This window comes from Anarhichas minor, unplaced genomic scaffold (assembly GCF_050575085.1).
Source record: "Anarhichas minor isolate MPS153535 unplaced genomic scaffold, ASM5057508v1 ptg000023l, whole genome shotgun sequence".
In the NCBI taxonomy this organism is placed as follows: Eukaryota; Metazoa; Chordata; class Actinopteri; order Perciformes; family Anarhichadidae; genus Anarhichas; species Anarhichas minor.
Window position 1 is genome coordinate 9,293,376 of NW_027466469.1, and position 23,001 is coordinate 9,316,376.

Genomic DNA, 23,001 nt, shown 5'->3' on the forward strand with positions numbered 1-23,001 from the left:
GTCATGCAACAGCATGATCTGATAATGTATCTGACCCTTACAGAGTTTTGATAATAAAGTTGTGGATAAATCCCTTGAAAATATTCCACAGTAAGTGAGTTCATATTTAAAAACTACTGATATTTGACAAAACTGACCTCCATCAGAATGTGCTAAATTCCTCCACCCCTCAGCCCCTTTTCTCAGTTCTCCCTTGTGTCCCCTTTGGAACTGCCGAACCTCACAACAGGAATGAGAAGCTCCACCTGTATCCTGGATCCCATCCCATCTAACCTTGTCAAGGACTGTCTCCCAGCCATCTCACCACTCATCACAGTCATCATTAACTCCTCCCTCAGCTCCGGTTCAGTCCCCGACACACTTAAGCTGGCTGCTGTCACCCCAATCCTCAAAAAACCTGGACTTGACCCTGACACCATGAGCAATTTCCGGCCCATTTCCAATCTTCCCTTTCTGTCAAAAATACTGAAACACACAACTCAAAGCCCACCTCATCTCCAACGATCTGTTCGAGCCATTTCAATCCGGATTCCGCTCACAGCACAGCACTGAAACAGCCCTCCTCAAAGTCACCAACGACCTCCTCCCCTCTTCAGATGCTGGTCACCTTAATATTCTCATCCTCCTCGACCTCACTGCTGCTTTCGACACCATCAACCACAACATCCTTCTCTCCCGCCTCGAATCCTCCCTCAACATCACCGGAACTGCTCTCTCCTGGATTAAATCATATCTCACAAACAGACAACAGTTCATCAGTATCAACAACTGCACCTCCTCCACTGCTCCTCTGTCTCAAGGCGTCCCCCAGGGTTCGGTGCTTGGTCCTCTTCTGTTCATCCTCTACTTGCTCCCTCTTGGTAACATCATACGTCAACATGGACTTCACTTTCACTGCTACGCCGATGATGTCCAGCTCTACATCTCCACAAAGGCCATTACCACTGCTACTCACTCCACTCTCACCAACTGCCTCACTGACATTAAATCATGGATGCAAACCAACTTCCTCAAACTGAACTGTGATAAATCTGACATGATCATCATCGGTCCCAAATTCCTCACTAAAACCGGTCACAACTTCTGCCTCACCATCGACAACTCCACTGTCTCCCTCCCCACACATCCGCAACATTTGGAGTCATGTTTGACAGCAACCTCTCCTTTGAACACCACGTCAAACAAATCACCAGAACTGCCTTTTTCCACTTAAAAAACATAGCCCGTCTCCACCCATCACTCTCCTCATCTGCTGCTGAAACTCTGATCCACGCCTTCATCACCTCCAGAATCGACTACTGCAACAGCATTCTTTATGGCACATCGTCCAAAATCCTAAATAATCTCCAGTATATCCAGAACGCTGTTGCTCGTCTGCTCACCAGCACCCACTCCCGGGATCACATCACCCCTGTTCTCCAAAACCTCCACTGGCTCCCCATCCAACAACGAATCCAATACAAAGTCCTTCTCCTCACTGATAAAGCCCTCCACAATCAGGCCCCCTCCTACCTCACCGACCTGCTTCACCACCACACTCCATCCCGTCGGCTCCGCTCCTCTGATGCCAACCTCCTGTCCCTTCCACTCAGGACCAAGCACCGGACATGGGCAGAGCCTTCTCCATAGCTGCCCCCTCCCTCTGGAACTCTCTCCCCAAACACATCCGAGACTGCACTGACCTTTCCATATTCAAATCAAAACCCACCTATTCAGAACTGCTTTTAATGTGTGACCGATATTATGTGTTTTAAAATGTTAGTGTATAGCTTTCTTTTATATGATTTTAATGTAAAGTGTCTTTGAGAATTATGAAAAACGCTCAATAAATAAAATGTTTTATTATTATTATTGAACTGAAAAGTAAATCATTTCCAATGCGGTTCTCATGCACTTAGTTTGAATTTAGACCCACATAACCATATAAATGACTGTAGTTGAATCCATAGATGGAGGAGGTAATAGGAAAGCTGTAAGCGTTACCTGTTTTTTTCTACTGTTATATACTGCTGCTTTGTGTAGTACACTGGAAAGTTTGGAGGGGATTGGGGAATAAGACAGAAGGAGTTATGTGACACACAAACCGATCTCTAGTTATAGCAGTGTGATGTGATGTCATTTTAATCAACATTCCATATTTTCTGCTACTAATCTCATTTTCAGGTTGTTGCAACAGGTTGTGAACACCAATTCACTGTAAACAAGTTTTCATTTACTACAGTTTTTAACTTTAGTTTCTCGTAAATGTTGAAAGCTGCAGCTGATTGAGTTTGTGCAAAATTAAAAATAATGAAAGAGGAACCTAAATTGATTCAGTAAGGTGCTGTATGTTAAATTTGATAAAATACCATAAACATGCTTTGTTGCATCAGTTTTGAATTATTGATTGTATTTAAACAGTACATTGTTATTTTCTATAATATATAATTAATGCAATATATAGAAAATAAATCACTTTCTGAATTGTTTTCAAAGGTAACAAATGATTCTGATTAACTACTAAAAATATCTAAAATGATTTATGTGGCACTCCAAACTCTTTGCAGACTGTTGATTACTGATAGTCTTTTTCTCTCATCTCTCATTTTGTCTATTGTCTTTCTCTTCATACCGTTGGCTCCAACCATCAACAGACAATGCCAATAAGCTGCTGCTGTCTATGTTTGCACTTGAGATGTTCATGAAGATGTATGCTCTCGGCCTGCCCTCTTACTTCATGTCCCTCTTCAATCGCTTTGACTGCTTTGTGGTGTCCACCGGCATTATGGAGCTCATCCTTGTCCACATGGGCGTGATGTCAGTCATGGGCATTTCTGTGCTGCGCTGCATACGCCTGCTCCGCCTGCTCAAAGTCACCAGGTGAGAAAGCGGTCAGCTGGTATGTGTAATGTGTATGTAGTTGTGTATGAAGTCTTCATCAGGAATATCTGATGGCAAAATGTGTTTACCAACCCTGCTAGTATCTCATTGCTCCTTACAATGTTGTCTTTCGCCCTTGAATGATCGATCATTATCTTATTATTTGAGGTCTTACTGTTTGATTGTTGATAAGTTCTCTTTAAGCAGAGTGCATTACATTAAACCTTTAACATAGCCAGAGCATTTATATTGCTTTTATTTACTGTTGACGCTAGATTATAACTGATCAGAAAAACAAGAGAGGGCTCATTCTCTTTTATTTCACCTAATAAATGATGTATTGTCCTTCAAAGAAGATCCATTTGACATGAAAAAGAACAGAGGGTCGTGCATGATATAAGATCTGTCACTATAAGCTGTATCCTCGCAGAATTACCGATGCCATTATTCAATTGATGTTGTGTGCCCTAGATACTGGACATCGCTCAGTAATCTGGTGGCTTCTCTCTTGAACTCGGTGCGTTCCATCGCCTGCTTGCTGCTGCTCCTCTTCCTCTTCATTGTCATATTCTCCCTGCTGGGTATGCAGGTGTTTGGAGGGAAGTTCAACTTCCCCAACCAACCCAAACCCCGCAGCACCTTTGACAGCTTTCCTCAGGCCCTCATCACTGTCTTTCAGGTACAATCAAAACCACTAAACATAAAATGTTGAAAAAAATATATATTTTTCAAAAACGAAGTTATTATATTTTGAAATATGTCACAATTATTTAGTACTATAACTCTTTATTATTGTTAAATGATATGTGTTTCAGATCCTGACTGGTGAGGACTGGAATGCTGTCATGTACGATGGTATCATGGCTCATGGAGGACCCAGCATGCCTGGTATCCTAGTCAGCATCTACTTCATCATCCTCTTTGCCTGTGGAAATTGTATCCTTATCGAGTGTTTGTGTCTGTTCTGTGTGTGTGCCTTGAACCAACACTGAACTCCAACCATGACAACCACAATTTCAGTTCAATTACTGTAATAATCTTTGACTCCCCCCTCATTCAGTCATCCTTCTAAATGTCTTCCTGGCCATTGCTGTTGATAACTTGGCAGAGGCTGAGTCTCTGACTTTGGCACAAAAAGAGAAAGCAGAGGAGAAAATACGCAAGAAAGCTCTCAGGTAAGTCTTCCCAAATGTTAGCTCATCAAAATCCTGCTTTTCATGTTTTAATCTGACTTGCAATCTCACGCACAACTATGAATAGCAGGACATTTCCACATTATGTTACAAAGGGACTAGAGTGCTGATGTTTTTCCATAGGCCGACCCCAGAAGTTATCGGACTTTTTCATTCGATTTTGGATTATTGCAGATAAAAATCCATGGGGGGGTTCCCTCACTACCAGGGGGCCAAAAGATATTGACCGTTTGCTGTCCTGGTTCCACATTGATGGAACAAGCTCCCCACTGAAATAAAGACAGCAGAAACTCACATTTTCTATCGCAGACAGACAACTCATCTTTTCAGACTGCACCGTGGCCCATAAAAAATATGTCTTTCTCGATCTCTTATTGTTTCTAAATGTAGCACGAGAACCAATTCAGCATATTTGCCGAAATAACATACTTGCATGATTCTTCCAATTTTGGGGTTGTATCCACATGGCTGAATGCATTTATTCGATAAATCATTAGCTTAATGAATGTAATGTGAAAATCAGGTTTATCTTCCTCACATCGTCTGATGGTGTGAGTACATGAAGACTTTTGTGTTGGTTCTTGCAGCCAACACCTGTTGGTTGATAGAGAGGAAATAACAATGGCAGACAGCGAAATAGATTGACTCGCTATTCTGGGCAGAGATGGTCATCTTGCTGGAGAAGGTGCTATGTTAAACAAGGCCTGATAGAACTTCACAAGGATCTGCAAATTTGACAGATTTTTTAGATAGATGGAGCATGAGAAAAAGAGAGCGTGGTCTTTTCTCACACAGCAGGGATTCATATTTATGTTGAATAGCCATGAGAATGTGTATTTTGCATTATATGCAAGCTTTAATTGGGAGAGTTAAAGCACTGTGGGCAGATATAATTGAAGTCTTTACCATTCCAACCATGAGGAGTCGCTACAGTCAGCACTGAAGAATCATACTTCGACTTTGTCAAAAGTCTTTATGTCCTACCTTATCCTAAAAACATTTGACTCATTAGTCACTGTTAATTTTAGCCCGAGCGGAGACCATTTGGGCTTCTCGGGCTCAGAACCCCTCAAACTCAAATGCGGAAAATAGCATGATTTAATAATCATGCTATCCACAGTAGTGTGGACGTGGCCACTTTTTTTTTTGGATGAAACAGCAACGTATGGGCAACAACATCATATAAGTCACTTCTTACAAACTCCAAACACAACTATAGGCTACTCATATAAGCAGAAAAATATCGTGGCATAAAAGCACCAAATCCTGGCCCGAAATCGGCGTTATGAGTACAGTAAATCAATGTTTGTACCCTCATGCTAACGGCTACCAAGTCATGCAATGCATTTATTAGCATTAGCACACGTGGCGGAACACGTAACTAACTTCTGTTTTACGATCCGTATAAACACTAAACAGTTGTGAGTGATCAAACGTACCTTCGTGCTGGCCTCCGCCGAAAAAAATCGTTGGTATGCGCCCAAGTTTTATGAAAAATATGGATAATAACGTCGCAGAATTTCCGTTCCAAAGCTGTAGTCATTGTTGCCAACTGCATACTGTTGACTTCCGACTTGTTTCCAGAATAAGAGCGGTCAAGCAGGCTTGGGCGAGTGGTCAGACTGCCTGCGACCGGAAATTTCCGCCGGGGTACACGCGTCACTTCTGGCAACTTTATTGTATGAAAACATTTGCCGATCGCCACCAAACTCGACACAGGTCTTCCTAAGACTCTGACGCGTCGAAGGAGGGGTTGTTTTTTGAAATCGACCGAGGATAGGCTGACGTGCAGCCACATACACACACATGAAATGAGAAAATCCTACAGATGACAGCCAAAACTGGCTCTGATGATGTTATGAATATGAATATGATTCCTATTATCTGTATTTGGATGTATTGAATCATATGAGTGATAAAGAAAGTGAAATATATAGTTATATAGTGTATAAAAGTACAATGTAAGAGCTGCAACAGCTGGTTCGAAAATGATGACCTCGCCTGACTAAAACCTCTTATTATTCACTTTATTCCACTTTATTCCACTTTAACCTTTTTTTAATAACTACTGATCAGTTATGCTATGACTTGGGAAAGTTTTAGGGAGCTAGCTGCATTATTTCAATAACCTTTTATCAATGAAAGTGCATTTCTCCAGGCGAAGCTGAATATTTTCAATTTCAGCTGTGTAATGTCTTATTTTCCTATATTAACCAGCAACATATACACAATATTACCTATCTAAACTATCTCACAGGTGTTGTGATCTGATTATATCAACAAAAATTATTAAAATCGACCTTGTAGTTACAGAACTATGGTCAGTTTTGTAGGGCTATGCATTTTCGCTCAGAGACCTCAAAAACGGCTCAGGGCTTAAAATGGATCCTTCATAAGAGCAAATCTTAGAAGATTTACACATACAAGCTCAGATCTAATTCAGCTGCCATAAGACAGCCCCTTTGACAAACTCATGATTTTTAGTTCTTTCTTCGGTCCCAACTCGGAAAACACTGGATGACTAAATTCACTGAATTTGAGTGAAAATGAATCACTTATTGTATATTTTATATATATATATTTTGGGTGCAATAATGTATTGTTAGGAGCCAGTTGAGTCCCAAGGGGACATTAGGTTGACATTGGCCCCTCCACTCTGTCCGTGTATAAGGAAACAGTCGGAGGCCTTGGGTCAAAGCACCCACGGGCCTCAGACCAATCAGCCTAGCTCTAGATCTGTGTGTTTGCTCACACAGAAAAGTTGTTGTCAGTGTCGTATCTTGCATGCGACAGGTCTGTTGAAGTGATGATGAAGGATGCTCCGTGGACACTGTTCTTGCTGGTATAATAAAGTTTATTACAAACAAGCAACACATGCCATTACGGACGTCTAGATCGTCCGGAGGTCTCAAGTCGAATCCGAAAGTCCCTCCTTTAGGGCTCTCGCTTCATCTTTATATAGGGTACATGTCATGCAACATCTGGGCGGAACAATGAGAGAATGTATGTGGCCCCCTCATTCTACACATCCACCCTTCTGCCCCTGGTCTCCTGCACATCTGGTTTTCATCTAATACAACTACACTTGGGGTCTTCACTGTACTGTGTAAGACCTGAAAATATGCAAGGCCTGAAAATATACCACATATTCCCCCCTTCGAGACTTACACAAAGTCTCGAAAAAATAACAGAAGAGACATACAAGTGTATGATCATGACAAAATTAACAACCCGTCCTTTTTAACCTTAAAGCAACGGTACGGAGTATATAAAAGTGAGAGTGAAAAACCTGTTAGGCAGCTAATTTTTCTTGAAATCCATTAAACAATGTAAACAGGAAAATTCTCTCACGGTCCCTCTGCCAAGGCAACCATAAGTAATACTCCAAAACACTGAAATGAGAAATTTATAAATTTGTGTAAGGAAATGACTTTAGCAAATACATATGGAACACTCAGCAAATCAAAACAAAACAATGTCCAAAGTCAGGCTGGTCGACCCATCGCACCTTTCTCTGGACCTTTTCCTGCCTACCCCACTGTCCCTAAACATCAAGAAAAAGAAAACATCCGAGGTCCCATTATATTTAGAAACCATCATTTCCCAAGCATTTAATATACAAAGACGAAAATTCATTTTTAATAATACTAATGTAACATTTCAGTGAAGACATAAGACTGTATAACGCTGCAGTTTTCTCAGCAGCCGTGACTCAGGTGTAGTATCGAAGATGTCTTGAATCTGGATGTTGTATCGCCAGTCCACGTTCAGAGTCCTTCAGATTTTCATGTTTTCATGTTTGAAGTGTCTGAATCCATTCAGCCCATCGGAGTCCCTGACAATCCACCACCCTCACAGTGGTCTTCCCCCAATATGTTCTAGAATGAAAGAAAAGAAGGCCAGTATCTTTTGCATACAGAACAGATACACATTAAAACATCAAACACCGAATAATAACACTTCTATAAGTAAAATGTGAGATTATACCTCATAATGTCCATTAATCATTTTGTTCATTTGTTTCCATACCCCCCCCTTCGAGACTAAACAAAGTCTCGAAAGAGCAAAACAAAATCAACACTACAAACTACGCAAGCAATAACAGAGGTAAATAAAGGATTATAATCATGAGATATTCAAAATGGATATTCCTCCACCACTTCGATCTTTATTGCGTCATCCTCATCCATGTCCGTGTCAGCTTCGTGTAATAATGGCATCAGAGTTTGATCGCCGGGTAGCACAACTCCAACCCATCTAATTATCATTGCCTTTGCAAAGGTCAACAACAGCGTACAAAAACAAAACATCACACACAACGACAGAACGAGCGCTACCAAAATCTGAACTAACACTGCAATGCCTTCCATTTAGTGTCCCTCTTTTGTACTGTATGGTATTGATCCATCATGTACTCTGGTGCCTGATCAGAGTCACCAAAGTTATTATCTACGTTTGAAATAGTCCTCTGAGCTGTCATGGATGACTCTCCATGATTCTCTTCCATCCTTTGTTCTCTAACTTCAACCATGTCATTACTGTTGTTCACGCTAGGCTCTATTTTTGATATTAGCTTCTGGGTTGCATTAATCACATCCTTAAATGTCCTAGATGTCATATTAGATGTCCGCGTTATGTTTACAAAAGTCGTAGGTGCCACAGATGTCGTCACTGTTGTAACATTCATCCCCTTTGTAGTCATAGCTAGAGTAGTAGTCTGAGTAGTTGTATGAATATTCTTAGTTGTTCCTGGAACTAACGTAACAAGTTTCATCTGTGTACTAATCACCCTTGGAGTGGTTACTGTAGTAAATTGTTTCTGAACCCCTTTAGTACTTGTAGAAATTTCAATAGGCCCCAAATCTCTTATCATGATCCAATTTAATCCCATGTGTTGGCATATTTTGACAATACGATTTTTCAGAACACCATTCATTCTTTCGCACATCCCTTGACTTTGCGGATGATAGACTGCACCAAGACGCTGTTTAATTCCAAGTTTTTTCTAAATCAATTTCACCGTCTTATCCACAAACTCTTTCCCATTGTCTGAGGATATTCGATCTGGAAGTTCCCACCTGCTTATGTCGTTTCAAATGCCAAAAGGCCATCGTGTGTCCAGGTCAGATTACAGTGTAGCTTAGCATTCCCAGTATCTTTAATCATAGCTCTCAAAGGCCCTGTCAAGCTAGCATAATCCTCAACCCATGCTGAAGAATATCCTGCAATACCAAGAAATGTCATCATCTCTCGAACTGTTCTGGGTTTTGGAGCCTTGCGAATAGCCTCCACATGACTCTCAGAGATGCTTCTGTGTCCCTGCGTTATTGTTTGACCCAAATAAGTTACCTTCTCCTTACAATACTGCAGTTTCTTCAGAGAGGCCTTGTGACCCTTCTCTGCCAGTATTTGTAGCAATTTAGTTGAGTCCTTATGACATGTCTCCTCATCTGGTGAACAAATGATGATGTCGTCCACATATTGAATTACATTACTTGTTAATACCTGCTCTATTATTATTTATTTCTAAAAGTGAGGTGGCCTTGTAACAATTCACCTAATTATATTAACCTAAAAAGGGAAAAGTGCATAAGCTAAAATTAAAGGGCATGGGCAGATCTGAATTGGTCAGGTATACAGACATTACATCTGACTGCGTAACAGTTGAAGGTACAAAAAACACGCTGTCAGGTCTTCTCTATTCTTCACTATAAGGACAGACGATATCAGACACAAAAGAAACCACACAGCCAGTTAAATATAACACAGTTATTAATACAAATCAAATTCATTCGGCATACGGGATGCAGCAAAACAAAATAACCGTGAGGCTCCCGCTCGACTCTGGCACAATAATCCCAGGAAAGTTCCTTTCTGGTCCGTTGCTGAGCAGTTACCGGCAAATCGTGCACATGTGAGTGACAGACGAGCCCCTGCTATAGCCGAGTATGTCTTGGGAGTGTTGAAGAAATACAAGTGTGTTGAAAAGCTGGTAGCTCAGACTTATGACGGAGCAGCTGTGATGTCATCAGAGTAATGGGGTGCAGGCCAGGATTAAAGAAAAGGTGCCTGAGGCCATGTTTACTCACTGTGACGCACACAAATTAAACCTGGTGCTCTTGCATTCAGCAAAATGCGTGCCTGAGTGTAGAACTTTTTTGAAAACAGTTGTAGCGACATTTTTCAGTAAGTCCACAAAGCGCACCCACCTATTGGATGATGTTGTGAAGCGACGTTTACCAAGAGCAGCACCCATGAGATGGAGCTCAAATTCAAGACTGTTGCAGACAATTACCATGTACCAATCTGATTTGCGTTCTGTATTCCATATTGTGAGCAAAAATTCAGATAGTTGGGATAATGACACCCTAATGATGGCTGCTGGATATGAGCGGTGGCTGTCAAAAGCATCAGCATGCTTTTTCATTATGGCATATGAGGACATTTTCAGTGAAACTGATGCACTCTTTAGAATGCTGCAAAACGAAATAATGGACATTGGATTTTGTTGTGCACGAATCCGCGACACAATTGGATTTGTGGAACACCAGAGACAAGAGTTTAACAGTTTCTATGAGCGATTTGAGCAGAAATGCGCCACACTCGGAACAACAGATAGTGTCTGAAGTCAAAAGTCAGTCAGAGATGAGAGGAAACGAATGTTTTATAACAATCTGGACAATATCAGTGTTCAACTGAAAGCTAGGTTTGACCATTTTAGTGAGCTAGCTTTCCCTGGTTTGGTCGATTGTACAAAATTAAATATCACAACATTTTGATGGCACCAAACTGCAGAGCCTGTCAAAATATGCCAGGTTCTTTGACTTTGTTAGACTAAAAGCTGATCTCATCAGACTGTAAAGCTCACAAACAGTGAGGGATGAATGTAAATCCCCTGGGGAGCTTCTCAGCTTTTTGGCCCAGAAGGATCTGATGCAGACTGTTCCTGAGGCGACAAAGTTACTCACTGCCGGTACCACGTATTCTCACCAGGGGACACAATTGTAAGCTTTGTCAAAGTCTACTAAACATGGGGGCGGCTGTGGCTCATAGGGTTGGAGGTTCGATCCTTGGCTGCTACGTGTCCTGTGCGGAAGTGTTCCTGAGCAAGACACTGAACCCCTATTCGCTCCCCAGGCGCTTCTCAGCTGTGATTCCCCAATAATTGGAGCACACCCTCTGGTCCCCCTTTTTAAAGATGGGAACCACCACCTTCTCCTTCCCTGCTGAACACAGTCTGAGCCAAGCCCTGCTTTCCCTTTGTGACTCGTCTAACTGTTTGCCAAAATGTCCTTGAAGCCAACATTAAATTCTTCTCCACAGTCTCTCAAAACTCCTCCTACACACGGGTTTTTGCTCCTACCTGGTACCTGTCTGCTGTTCCAGACACCCCTGGACCAACCAGGCCCGAAAAGCCTCTTCCTTCATCTTGAGGTCCTGGTGTCCACCAGGGGGTTCTAAGGTTGCTGCCATGACAAGCACAGATGACCTTACTCCCACTACTCCTTGCAGCTGCTTTTTACAATGGCGGCTTTAAACATGGCCCACTACCATTCCATGTACACTGCCTCCCCTGGGATGCATACAACATTGTTCCAAGGGTGGGAGTTGAAGACCTTACAGACAGGGGCCTCAGCCAGCCATGTTCACCTTCACTACACGTTTGGGTTTACCAGGTCTATCCGGCAGCCTCCCCTGCTAGCTGATCCAACTCACTACTAGGTGGTGATCAGTTGTCAGTTCAGCTATTTTCCCCATCCGAGTTTCAAACACATACAGCCGCAAAACTGATGATACAACCACAAAGTTGATCATCAATCTTTGGCCAAGGGTGCTCTGGTACCAAGTACACTTATGAACCGTCCAATAATCAAACACGGTGTTTATTATGACCAATTGATGACTAGCACAAAAATCAAATAAACACCACTTGGGTCCAGATCAGGGCCGTACCTCAAAATCAACCCCCTCTAGGGTTCTCCATCTATACCCATGTGAGCATTGCAGAGTGAGTCTGCAGTCGATGCCCTTTTCAGGACGCAAACCAGAGACTCCAGGAAGGCCGGGTACACCAGCTGCTGTCTGGTGCATTAGCACAAAGAACCGTCAAAGAGCTCCTCCCAGCAACTTGCAGTCACATAGAGGCTTGTTCCAAGGGAGAACTCCATCACAGCCGCACTCAGAAAAGGGCTTGTGAGTATCCCCCACACCCTCCCGGGTGAGGTGAGACCAATTATATTGAGTTGATACCATTCCACCTCCCGTACCAGCTTAAGGTCTGTCCTCTCCAGAGAGGTGTGTAATGGTCGTATACTGTTGCCGAGCTGCGGTTGATGGATCGTTGCTGATTTTTGCCATATCAGTTGTCTCCAGCAGGTTTTTCCACTTCAGTTGGCGTGTTCTGAAATGGAGGTCATGAGTCTCTCACCTACTTCGGTGGTAGTTTCAGCAAAGGGGTCAGATTCATAGAGCGGTTGGTATCGCTCGTACAGTTCAGTACTTGTAGCGTCAAGGCCCGGGATGTATTGAGTGCGGCATCCTCTTGGGATGTTCTTGCGGGCTGCTTCATGCACAAGCTTAGTGAGTTTGTCATAGTTCCTGGGGTCTGCTGGGAATGGGCAATCTTCCTTTCAAGATGTTCTTGGAAGCCAGGCCAGTTTGCTTTTCCAAAGTTGAATCTTCTTTGGAATGGAACTGTGGCTGGGGTTATTGCAGCGTTGACTGTGATGCCGATGGGACGGTGTTGGGTCCTTGGCAGTGGCTCCAAGACCAGCTTTTTGCTTAATCCAGCGATGTTGTGGCTGACAAACACGATATCAGGGTTGTAACCTGCTCTCCATCGTCCGCTGTTAAAGGACTTTGGTTGTTTTGCGTCGTGGATCAGATTAAGCTGGCAGTTTTCAGCCCACATTTCTACAGCATCTCCATCTGCATTGTTGTTGGCGTATCCCCATTGCGTGCTGTGGCTGTTGAAATCTCCTTTCACAATCTTCGGTTTTCCGGATGGTGGTATTTCAGGCATCTCCATAGGTATGGGGGGCGGTTTGTAGACTGAGGTGATGGTAACTCCTCTGAGCTCAGTGGTTAGGACTTCAATGTTGTTTTCATCACTCTTTGATGTTGATTCGGCAATTGTCCCATTTTTTGCTAGCATGATGCTGCCATATTTCTTATGTGGTCTTTCTATGAGGGTGGTCGTACCTTCCACACAGGGGCGATGATTTTTTGGTCCGCGGTGAGTTTCCTGTAAGCAGAGAATATCGCACTGGTATATCGCACTGGCACTTTGTAGAGTTTTGCAACAAGTTCTTCTTTAGTTGTAGACAGTCCTTCAACATTGAGAGATATGATGGTCAGTGCTGGCCTTGGAGGTGGGCATTGGCCTCTCTTCCTGCTCCGGACTGGAGGGCTGCTGTCGTTTGTTGAGCTTCTGGACATCATTGTCTTTCACTCGGCTTCAGTGTCTTCGGTAGAATTCGCAGGTTTGTTTAAACCTGACAGGGATCGCGAACGTGAACGCTTCTACCATGATCCCCTCCAGAGAGGTGACATATAGTATGTTTATTGTTTACTGTGTTGTACCACAAATTGCCCCTTTGAAAACAATAACATTTCAAAGTTTAATTCAACTCCTCCCTGACCGATTCATATTGGGTGAGTAAATCGCTCTTGGTCTGGCAGTAACCTGGGACCACTTTGCCTTTGTAGACCCTTCCTGGAGCTTTTCCCCCTTTCCTCTATAAAGGCATTGATTCCTTATGACAACTTTAAGTCAGTAAATTATAGCTACATGCCAAATTAACTTAGCTAATGTCTAATATTCATGTTAAAACACTGTGTTCCGGTGAATTCCTTCAACATCGTGGACGTAACCTTCAATTCAGTCACTGTATCCCTTGGTTTGGATTCTTTTGGGGATCTTTACAGAATTATCTGCCAACATTTGATTGTTTCAATCAAAAGCTAAGACTAGCTGTCTTGCTAGTTTCAGCCTTTTGCTTTCCACCACATTCCCTACATGAGTATACACTCGTAGGGGTGTGCTCATGTGATTGGTTGAAAATGGAGGAGACATCTGATTGGCTACAGATAATTCCGTTGAGAAAAAATGCATTTGTGAATAGATTGACGTCAGGGTACGCCCATACAAGAATGCGGTGAAGTTCACACATATGACAAGCAGTTTGTAAATGCAGGTTCAACAGTTTGTATATGAATATATCAACATTCAAATCCTTTTCAATATGTCGTTTTCAATTAGTTATTTAAAATAAATATTTGTGTGTGCATCAGTGTGGATTTTGTTGACATCACATATAACTTATAAACATACCATTTTTGTGTACACTGAAAAATATTGAGAGAGAGAGATGCACAGCAACAACAGCTATACTTTTAATATAATTTGGACTAATAATAATAAAAGTGGTGGATATAATGGAAAGATAATAGTATTAGCAGTAACAATATAAATAATCTTAGAAATATGACTACAACTGGTAATCTTAGCTACAGTGGATAGAATAGAATATAATAATATGAATTATATAGAAATATGACAATAGTGATTATAATGATACTAGCAGTGGGTGTCAGGCAGGGTAACAGCAGCAGGCACAACTTCGGTCCAGGTATAACCATCCAAAGAAACCTGCAAGGTGAGATTGGCACATCTGGGTGAGGCAGTCAAGGATGTGTTTCTATTCACTCCTTGTCTTTCCTTGTCTCATAGACAACTCTCTGTTGCTGTTGTAGCTGACCAGGTCATCCAGCTCTGGTGTTTCATTTGGCTTACTTATGACTGTCTCACCCGTTAACCAGCTTGTGGTGCTAACCTCAGCAAATGTTGCCAAAGGCCTACAACTAAAACTTTCTGGGCACCAGTGAACTTTGGTTTTGCATTATGTGCATCAATCTACACCATGTATTCTATTCTATTTCATGGTGCTTTTCTGCGTCAAGTGATACAAACTGCATTAAGGTCAGTAACTTGTGAGGAGTATAGTTAGGAATAATATTTGCTTTCATAATGGAGTGCCTGGACATTGCTTGGTTGACAATAATTTGGATGCACACTTTTATGAGAAAAGAGGTACACAATAATCATAAGTGTGCATATCTATGTTCCCAGGGTCCTGCGTTTCAAGCTCAATATCCTCTTTATATAACACATTAAGGAGACCTTTCAAAGATCGTATGCTGTCAGCAATGTTTTATCCCAAGGTCAAATGTTCAATTCATGTTTCCCTGGGTGAAAATCATTCTCCTATTTCGCACAGTGCTACGAATGTTATACTCCTTAAAAGCTACCTTCAAATTTGTGGGCAAGAAAGTTTTCTTTACTTTGGACATTGATATATTCTCAAAAACGAAATGGAATATTAAGCATTCAAACTGCATTTGAAACTTCCATCTCCCTGTTTTACAATTTGAACTGCGAAAATATACCAATGTCCTGCAATAAGGACTCTGGAAACATAGGCATTACCCTGTGGGCACTCATACATCATGATGACTGATATCATGGTGAGTGACATTCCAAGACACACATCCACTTGTGTTTTTTTCTCAAAGGGTTATTTTGGAGACCCCTGGAACGTCTTTGACTTCGTCATCGTCATTGGAAGTGTTGTGGACGTGATGCTGAGCGAAGTTGATGTGAGTACCATTACCTTACTCTCTTTCATTCTTTTTCTGTCACTGTGGCTCAGTGATAGAGCAGGTTGTCTTTCATTCAGAAGATCGGTGTTTCAATTCCCGGCTCAGCTAGTCCATGTCGATGTGTCCTTGGGCAAGACTCGTAACCCCAAATTGCTCCCGAGGACTGTGCCATCGGTATGTGAATGGGTGAATGACATGTAGTGTTAGAGCGTAGCATTTACTATTTACACACATACGTAACACACACTTTGATAATATGTTCACATATTTAAACTGACAGAACATAAATACTAAACAAACACATTAGCTTATTACACATTTGGGGGCATTGCATTGACCGAACAATAATTACTGGTACCTTAACCTAATCTAATCTTAAACATAAACTGTACATACTCAGCACCTTTTTAACTAATTGGTTCATGCAAGGAAGCCAGATTTAGCTAGAGAAAATGTCCCCATTGTTACTTACTCCTACAATGTTCCCTAAATGTGGCCAGTGACAGAAAAACAAAAATGTAAGCACATTTTTACTAGCGGACAGTACTCATTTTGTAGTAGCCATTCAAACAGCAAGTGTTTACTAAGTGGAGCTAACTGTAGCTAACTGAACCAACAACAACTAAACAACTTGAGCTCACTGATATATGACACAACATATCTGAACTCAAAATAAAAAAAACATTACATTACATTTCACAAATTTAACACTGCACACCTCAAATGATATAACGTTATACCACAAATATTGTAATGGATGTATGGATACCATTCTTTGAAACACATAAAACAAAGTACAATGTTTGTGCCTTTTTGGAGTTTTGCTTTCTTTTAGTGCTACAGTAATTAATGTTATAGCAAATAGTATAAAATCAAGAAAAGTAAAAACAATATTTATATAACAATATAATAATACATAGTTTATACATGGATCACATTAGAGTGTTTAAGCTTTAGTGTTAGGGCAGATTGTATCAATAAAGTTTCTACATTTTTGAAAAACACAATAATGGCAATGATTCTCTAATACATGTAGACTTTTAAATGGAATTTTATTTTCATGTAATCTTATACTTCTTTGAACTTTTCATTGAACGCTACCATGAGTTGACACATTTTGGTTTTGAGCAAAATATCTTGACTATTGTGTAGCTGTTTAATTTGCTACAGATATTAAAGAATCCAAGAGAATACATTCTAATAATTTTGGTCCAGTTGCCGTAGCTCAACACACAGCAAATACAGAAATGTGCTGCAAGTAGCACACTACACAACAAAAACTGTTTCCAGGAGACACTAGAATGTGTTGCACACGGCTGGGGCACGGTTGTTGTAGGTTTATGACTTGAAGTTGGCTATCCGTCAGTGCTGTCCAAAAATTAGCTACAATTTAAGAAAAGATGGGAGCAGAACTATGATTTCTCAGCGGCTGTTATGTGTAGCAAGTGCAGAAGTAAGGGGCTGTGGAGGGACAAGGGCGCCGCGGGGATGAAGCCAATGACAACAGCTCTTAGAGGGCTAAGCCTATAAAACACAGAAATCTGCTGTTAGCCTAATATTTACCAAGTCCAGCACCTGATGATAATATCATTAGTTTTGCAGGTATCCTGTCTATAACCACAGTACTAAAAACATTTTGAAAAGTCGATCGACAACAGAGCTCAACACACTAAAAACACAAGAAAATGTTGATCGTTTGGAATATGATGCTTACATGAGCCATATCAAATTCAGAATATTTTCATATTTGGAATAATAGTGGAATATGAGTGTGCATGTAGACCTAGTCAGTGTAGCCTTTACGGAGGTCTTTTCGGCACCCGTAAACAAATAAAAGAGCCCTTACACAACTGGAATAATCTAAAACCATGGCAGGACTCAACAAATATAACTTTTCCTTTTGTGTTCTTAAGTAGTAGTTATATCTGATGATCAGATAAATCAGACGATTAAAGCTTCTGCCATTCACAGTTTATGTAGTTCCTCAGTACTAACCACATTCGTCATTGACATTTAAATTATGTTTTATATTTATTGTAGGCTACATCAAAGTCAATTGCTATAATCCTGACATGATGTTGACAAGTGCAAACCACTGTGTGTATATATATATATATATATATATATATATATAAATATATATATATCAGTGTGATTAGACACAAAACCGTCCATATATTAATTGAAACAACTGGTGGTTTTAACGGAGCACAGTGCTGCGGCTTTGACAACTGTCACTCCAGAAGCGAACCCCGAGCCTATAATTATCTGACAGATATACAGGGGAAACTATTGTCTTTGCCTCATATGAAAATTAAAAACATTTGAAAATTATGTTTTCAAAATATTTAATATCATTAAGAATTATGGAGGAAACTACATCTGAGAAGATTATCACAGACAGTCTATGTGGTGTTGTCCTATCATAAAGAAGATCATTAAATCAAAATAATTTGGGAGATAGAGAATGAGCTGAAAAGTGAAACCAGATCAGATCTAACAGTACGCTGTATAAACCTGGGAAGGCTGCTAAAAAGATAGATTTTTTGGAATGTTTGTGTTTTCTCCTTTGTATGTGTTTTTATCATGAAAAGTTGCCACTATGTTGTCTGAAAAAGTTGAAGAAAGGGAACTTAGAATTCGAAAAGGATTGGAGAAAAATTAGAATTCACTCTCATGCAGTCCATGCCATCGAACCTCAGTTCATATACCTGCCTGACCAGACAAACGTACTAACCATACAACTAAACTGCACTCTCAATTGTGTTTCTGGGGAAACATTTTTTCTCAAATTGAAACAAAACAAAACATGATACAAAAGTACTTGGTTAGGTTTAAGCAACAAAACTACTTGTTTCACTGTGGACACAACCAGCTGTCTCCTGGTGAGAGGTCTGTGTTTTTTGACCTATCCAACACCAGACCTCCTTCCCCATGTCAACATCAAAAGAAAACGTAATTCACGACAAAATATGTTTACCTTGAAACTCATTTCACAACGTAGTTTTGTTGTATAGGAACGTTATTCTTAGGAGACCGACAGTCACACCAGTTGCACCCACATCACAAAGCTGTCGTGTTGAATGCGTGTAGTTTATGGTATGCTGAATGGATGAAGATCTTAACTTGTATTTATATCATTGTGTGTGTGTCTCAAATATACAAAATAGTATTTTGTATATTTAGTTTTGAATGAATTGAGCAAGAGTTTTGCTCAACAACACAATAACTAGCGCTCTACTCTTCTACTCACCACACTCCGGAGGTCTCTCAAGACAGTTGACCTTCTTTGCATCCATATCCAGGACATATTTACAAATTCTGAGAAGCACTTTATGCAGTGTTGGTTATTCGTAATGTAGTATAATTGAAATGAAAATAGTTGAATTGCACCTGTTATTGTTATTTGGCAGTCTTCAGAATGCATACAGTAAATCTTGATAATACATGCGGTAAATGGTGCATATGTGTCCATATATTTTTATGAATGGTGACATTAATGTTTTTCTTCTCTGCTGTCCATGTTCATGCCATCATCTCCCACTGTCACTTATTTTTGCCACAGGCACACCTTTAGCTGAAAGCTCTCCTTCTTTACTCAATGACATCACTTCTCAAATTTGTGTTTCCCTCCGACAGGCAGCACTTGCCTCCTCTGGAGGACTTTACTGTCTCCATGGCTGCACTGTAACTATTCAATTGCTTCAGTTTGGCATGAAATTCACATTGCATGAATTGTTAGTGTTATACTGACAATGGTGTTTAAAAGCCAGGGCCCTTTTACTACACATTTTACTAGCCTTCTTAATAGTGCATAATACCAGACTGGGATCATATCGATGGCCTCTGAACATGGTGACCCCTGAGTCAGCTGCTTGTAGCCAACTGTTACGACTGGTGAACAACAGGGAAAATAAGGACTCAATTGCATGACCAGAACGCAGGATAAAGTGTAGGTAAAAACATCTTTACTTGTCAGCAGAAGTTCGGTACATGGGTAGGCAGTCAGAACAGACAAACAAATCAGACAGGGATCAGGCAAAAACAGGGTCGAGGAAAAACGGGCGGAGATATCAACAACCAGGAACATAACACTATGAAATCGCTGGAGCGCTTGACACAGAGGACAAAGACGAATTGGCACAGAGACAGGGGAAATACAGAGTTTAAATACACTGGGGAAGTGATTAGACACAGGTGGGATCAATCAGGGGCAGGGAAGACAATCACAGTGGTGGAAAAACATGCAAAGGCAGACAGTGAAGTGATCTGAAACAAAAGAAAACAGGAAACACTAATAACTGATAAAATAAGGAAAACATGACAGGACGAGACATGACAGCTAACGGTGCTGACAGAGCTAACAGTGTTTACACTGCGGGGAACCGGAGGAGACGCTGTTGGTTTGGACGGCGTTATCCACCGTAATTGCTGTATGAGAGCAGTGAAGAGTGGTGGTCGTGCGCTATCCAGTGGGGCATGCACTAAAAGGCTCGCGGCCGGCCAGCTATGTGAACAAATCAAGGAGAAGCTCTGATAACAACGCACCCAGAGGGAAAGAGACTTCATTCTGTGCACAAGTAGACAGCTGATGTTAAGAAGCTCAAAACGGTGTGCAAGTGCCTTTGCTTTTAAGTACTGCTTTGGGAAATGAGTGTCAAGATTTAAAACCGTTGATAGAAATTTCCATCAGGGACCATGATGTCCTGGACTTTGTCGTGTTATCCCTGACAATGTATACGCTTGTATTGTGCATGAATTACACTGTTATCCTTTAATTGACGGGACACTGGAGCTAATTCTTTCTAGTTTGGCTCAGCACCAATAATACATGCATGTTGAATATCTTCTGTTGTTTGAACAAGCTCAGACAAAAGCATTGATCTGCCTCTCATGCAAAAGTTTCCTTTATGAAATGATCAGATGCGTTGATACTAAAGTTTGAAATGTGAGCAAAAGAACAGTTTGGAAGCACGAACCAAAAAGTGTGTTTGTGAAAGCCATTTGTCAGAAGGCAGCAGTAGCAAAAAACATGTGTGTTTCTGCAGGAAGTGGATCCCATGCAAGCAATTGCGGTGAGTTGCTTTAATTTTTCTTAAATTCAAGTTTTGTGGAATTTAGGAGTTGGCACTATGTGATGTACAATTTGTTCTCTATGTTTCTCTGAAAAGTCTTCTGAGAACATGAGCGTGTCAGTAACATTCTTCAGACTGTTTCGTGTCATGCGTCTCGTGAAACTTTTGAATCGCTCTGAGGGGATACGGAATCTTCTGTGGACCTTCATCAAATCCCTTCAGGTCAGTACCATCTCTCAGCAAAATTCAGCCTGTGGTTTAGCATCAACATGTCTCTCTGACTGTGCTATTGTTCATTGTGTTGCAGGCTCTTCCCTACGTGGGCCTGCTTATTCTCATGCTGTTCTTTATATATGCTGTGGTTGGAATGCAGGTACACACACACACCACCCATTATTGTTAATTATATTATGGCCACTGAGTATTTTCAATTCTGATTGGCTGGATGGTGTGGATTAGTAACCAGACACCTATGACATACTGTAAGTATTTGATTGCAGTTTGCTATTGTTTGAAACAAAGGTGATGATATTGCAACCCTAGTTCTATAAGCACAGGCGGAGCCCTACACTGGACTCTATAAGTACTATTCTCATCCAATCACGCCTCAAAAAATGTGCATAAGCGTCAATCCGGACATGCCTAACCAAATATGTGCGGACTCCACAGTATAGAAGGCAGCACACACCACTGTCTGTTGACTGCTGTGACAACCGACAAACACGCTACACTTTTCATCAGTCCTGTGTTGTTCCAGCAATTACTGACCCTGAAAAGGATGAACAGATAGGGCGCCAACCACGATGCTGCTATATATGTCCTTGACACTCGGTGCGCTTAACAAGGCCACTGACACTGCCACACTGCGTGTAAAAAAATAGTGGGTTGGTCGCTTCCCGCTTGCCAACAGGTTTGCGAGATGTACTGACAAATCCATCTCCCCAGAAGTTTCATGGATAGGGCTCCCAACGGCCACACCCTCCCCGAAGCACTGAACAACTCAGTGTGTCTGATGGGGGCTGTGCATTCAACATAACACGCCAACGCTCAAACTGGGCAAAGCCGATGTAACTTTTCTTTCCTCTGTCCCGCATGGGGTGGAAGACAAAAATCAGCCAGCTGTATAACCTTTGACCTAAAATAACTCCTTAAATTCTTGGGAACAAAGAGGGATTTGGCCTGAGGGTAGCCTATTACGGTCACCACAAAGCAGCAAAAAAATTTTTTTTTCATTAAATGACATTTTGTTTACATGTATAAGCATGCTCAATTAGATACTGAAGACAATCTTCCTGGTTTTGTTGCTAAAACTAGGTGGAAGCAATTATAGAAAAAAGCATAGCAGAACCAACTACAGTCTTTAGGGTGGCCCTCCATATTTATGCAGTGACATGCCAAAGTTGAATGCTTGTAGATATTGTCATAGCAGAAACACTATAGCTGCTCTGCTAACAGACAGTCTTGTCTGACTATAAAATTACTATAATACCAGAGCTCTCCTTCAGAATGAGACTTGTGGTCGCAAGTTTTATTCCTCCAGAATCTCCAGCTCTCTTCCGTTACATCTTCAGCTGCGTCCTGGACTACGTCGACCAATAACAACACGTTAACCCCACATGGCACACCTATAGTCCCCACGGATGTAGAAGGGTTGTGATTGGCCTGTCCAAATCCAGGACATGTAAGGGGCGAAGCACTGCCGTTCTTTAAAAAAACGTTGCATTTAGTAATCCCTAGACATTCAGTAAGCGGACATGTTGGATTGTCTGGTATCACGCAAAGCCAGTGTAAACCAGGTTACCCGATGCAGGTGCTATTAATAACATGACATTCTTTTTTCCTGCAGATATTTGGTAAAATTGCATTGGTTGACGGCACATACATCAACAGGAACAATAACTTCCAGACATTCCCACAGGCTGTGCTGCTGTTATTCAGGTTGGTGGTCTGTCCACAGCTAGTACTATTCAATTCAGAGAATGTTGTGAAAAGTTAAATGACTTGTTGTAGAATGTAACCTTTTAATGCTCTCACTCAGGACAGAGCAACACCATGCATGTAATTACATTTCATACTACATTTGGGTATAAAGAAAATAAAAAATCCACACTACCACACACTCAACTGATCTATTGATCACGCAGTTTTTCATTATAATTATACACTTTTATGGGACGTGGGAATGTCACAGTCACAGATTGTCACTTGTGCTT

General features: G+C 41.2%; 1 protein-coding gene across 1 annotated transcript in view; it reads left to right on the top strand.

Annotated features, from left to right (window-relative positions):
* Positions 1 to 23,001, top strand: part of LOC142955275 (dihydropyridine-sensitive L-type skeletal muscle calcium channel subunit alpha-1-like) — an 80,704-nt gene that overhangs the window by 48,503 nt on the left and 9,200 nt on the right. Inside the window, exons 11-21 of the mRNA XM_076096737.1 lie at positions 2,634 to 2,859; positions 3,331 to 3,538; positions 3,675 to 3,795; positions 3,920 to 4,034; positions 14,785 to 14,815; positions 15,627 to 15,710; positions 19,353 to 19,400; positions 20,762 to 20,788; positions 20,885 to 21,010; positions 21,096 to 21,161; positions 22,635 to 22,726. Of these exons, the coding sequence (XP_075952852.1) occupies positions 2,634 to 2,859; positions 3,331 to 3,538; positions 3,675 to 3,795; positions 3,920 to 4,034; positions 14,785 to 14,815; positions 15,627 to 15,710; positions 19,353 to 19,400; positions 20,762 to 20,788; positions 20,885 to 21,010; positions 21,096 to 21,161; positions 22,635 to 22,726 (1,144 nt within the window). The remainder of the gene's footprint in view (positions 1 to 2,633; positions 2,860 to 3,330; positions 3,539 to 3,674; positions 3,796 to 3,919; positions 4,035 to 14,784; positions 14,816 to 15,626; positions 15,711 to 19,352; positions 19,401 to 20,761; positions 20,789 to 20,884; positions 21,011 to 21,095; positions 21,162 to 22,634; positions 22,727 to 23,001) is intronic.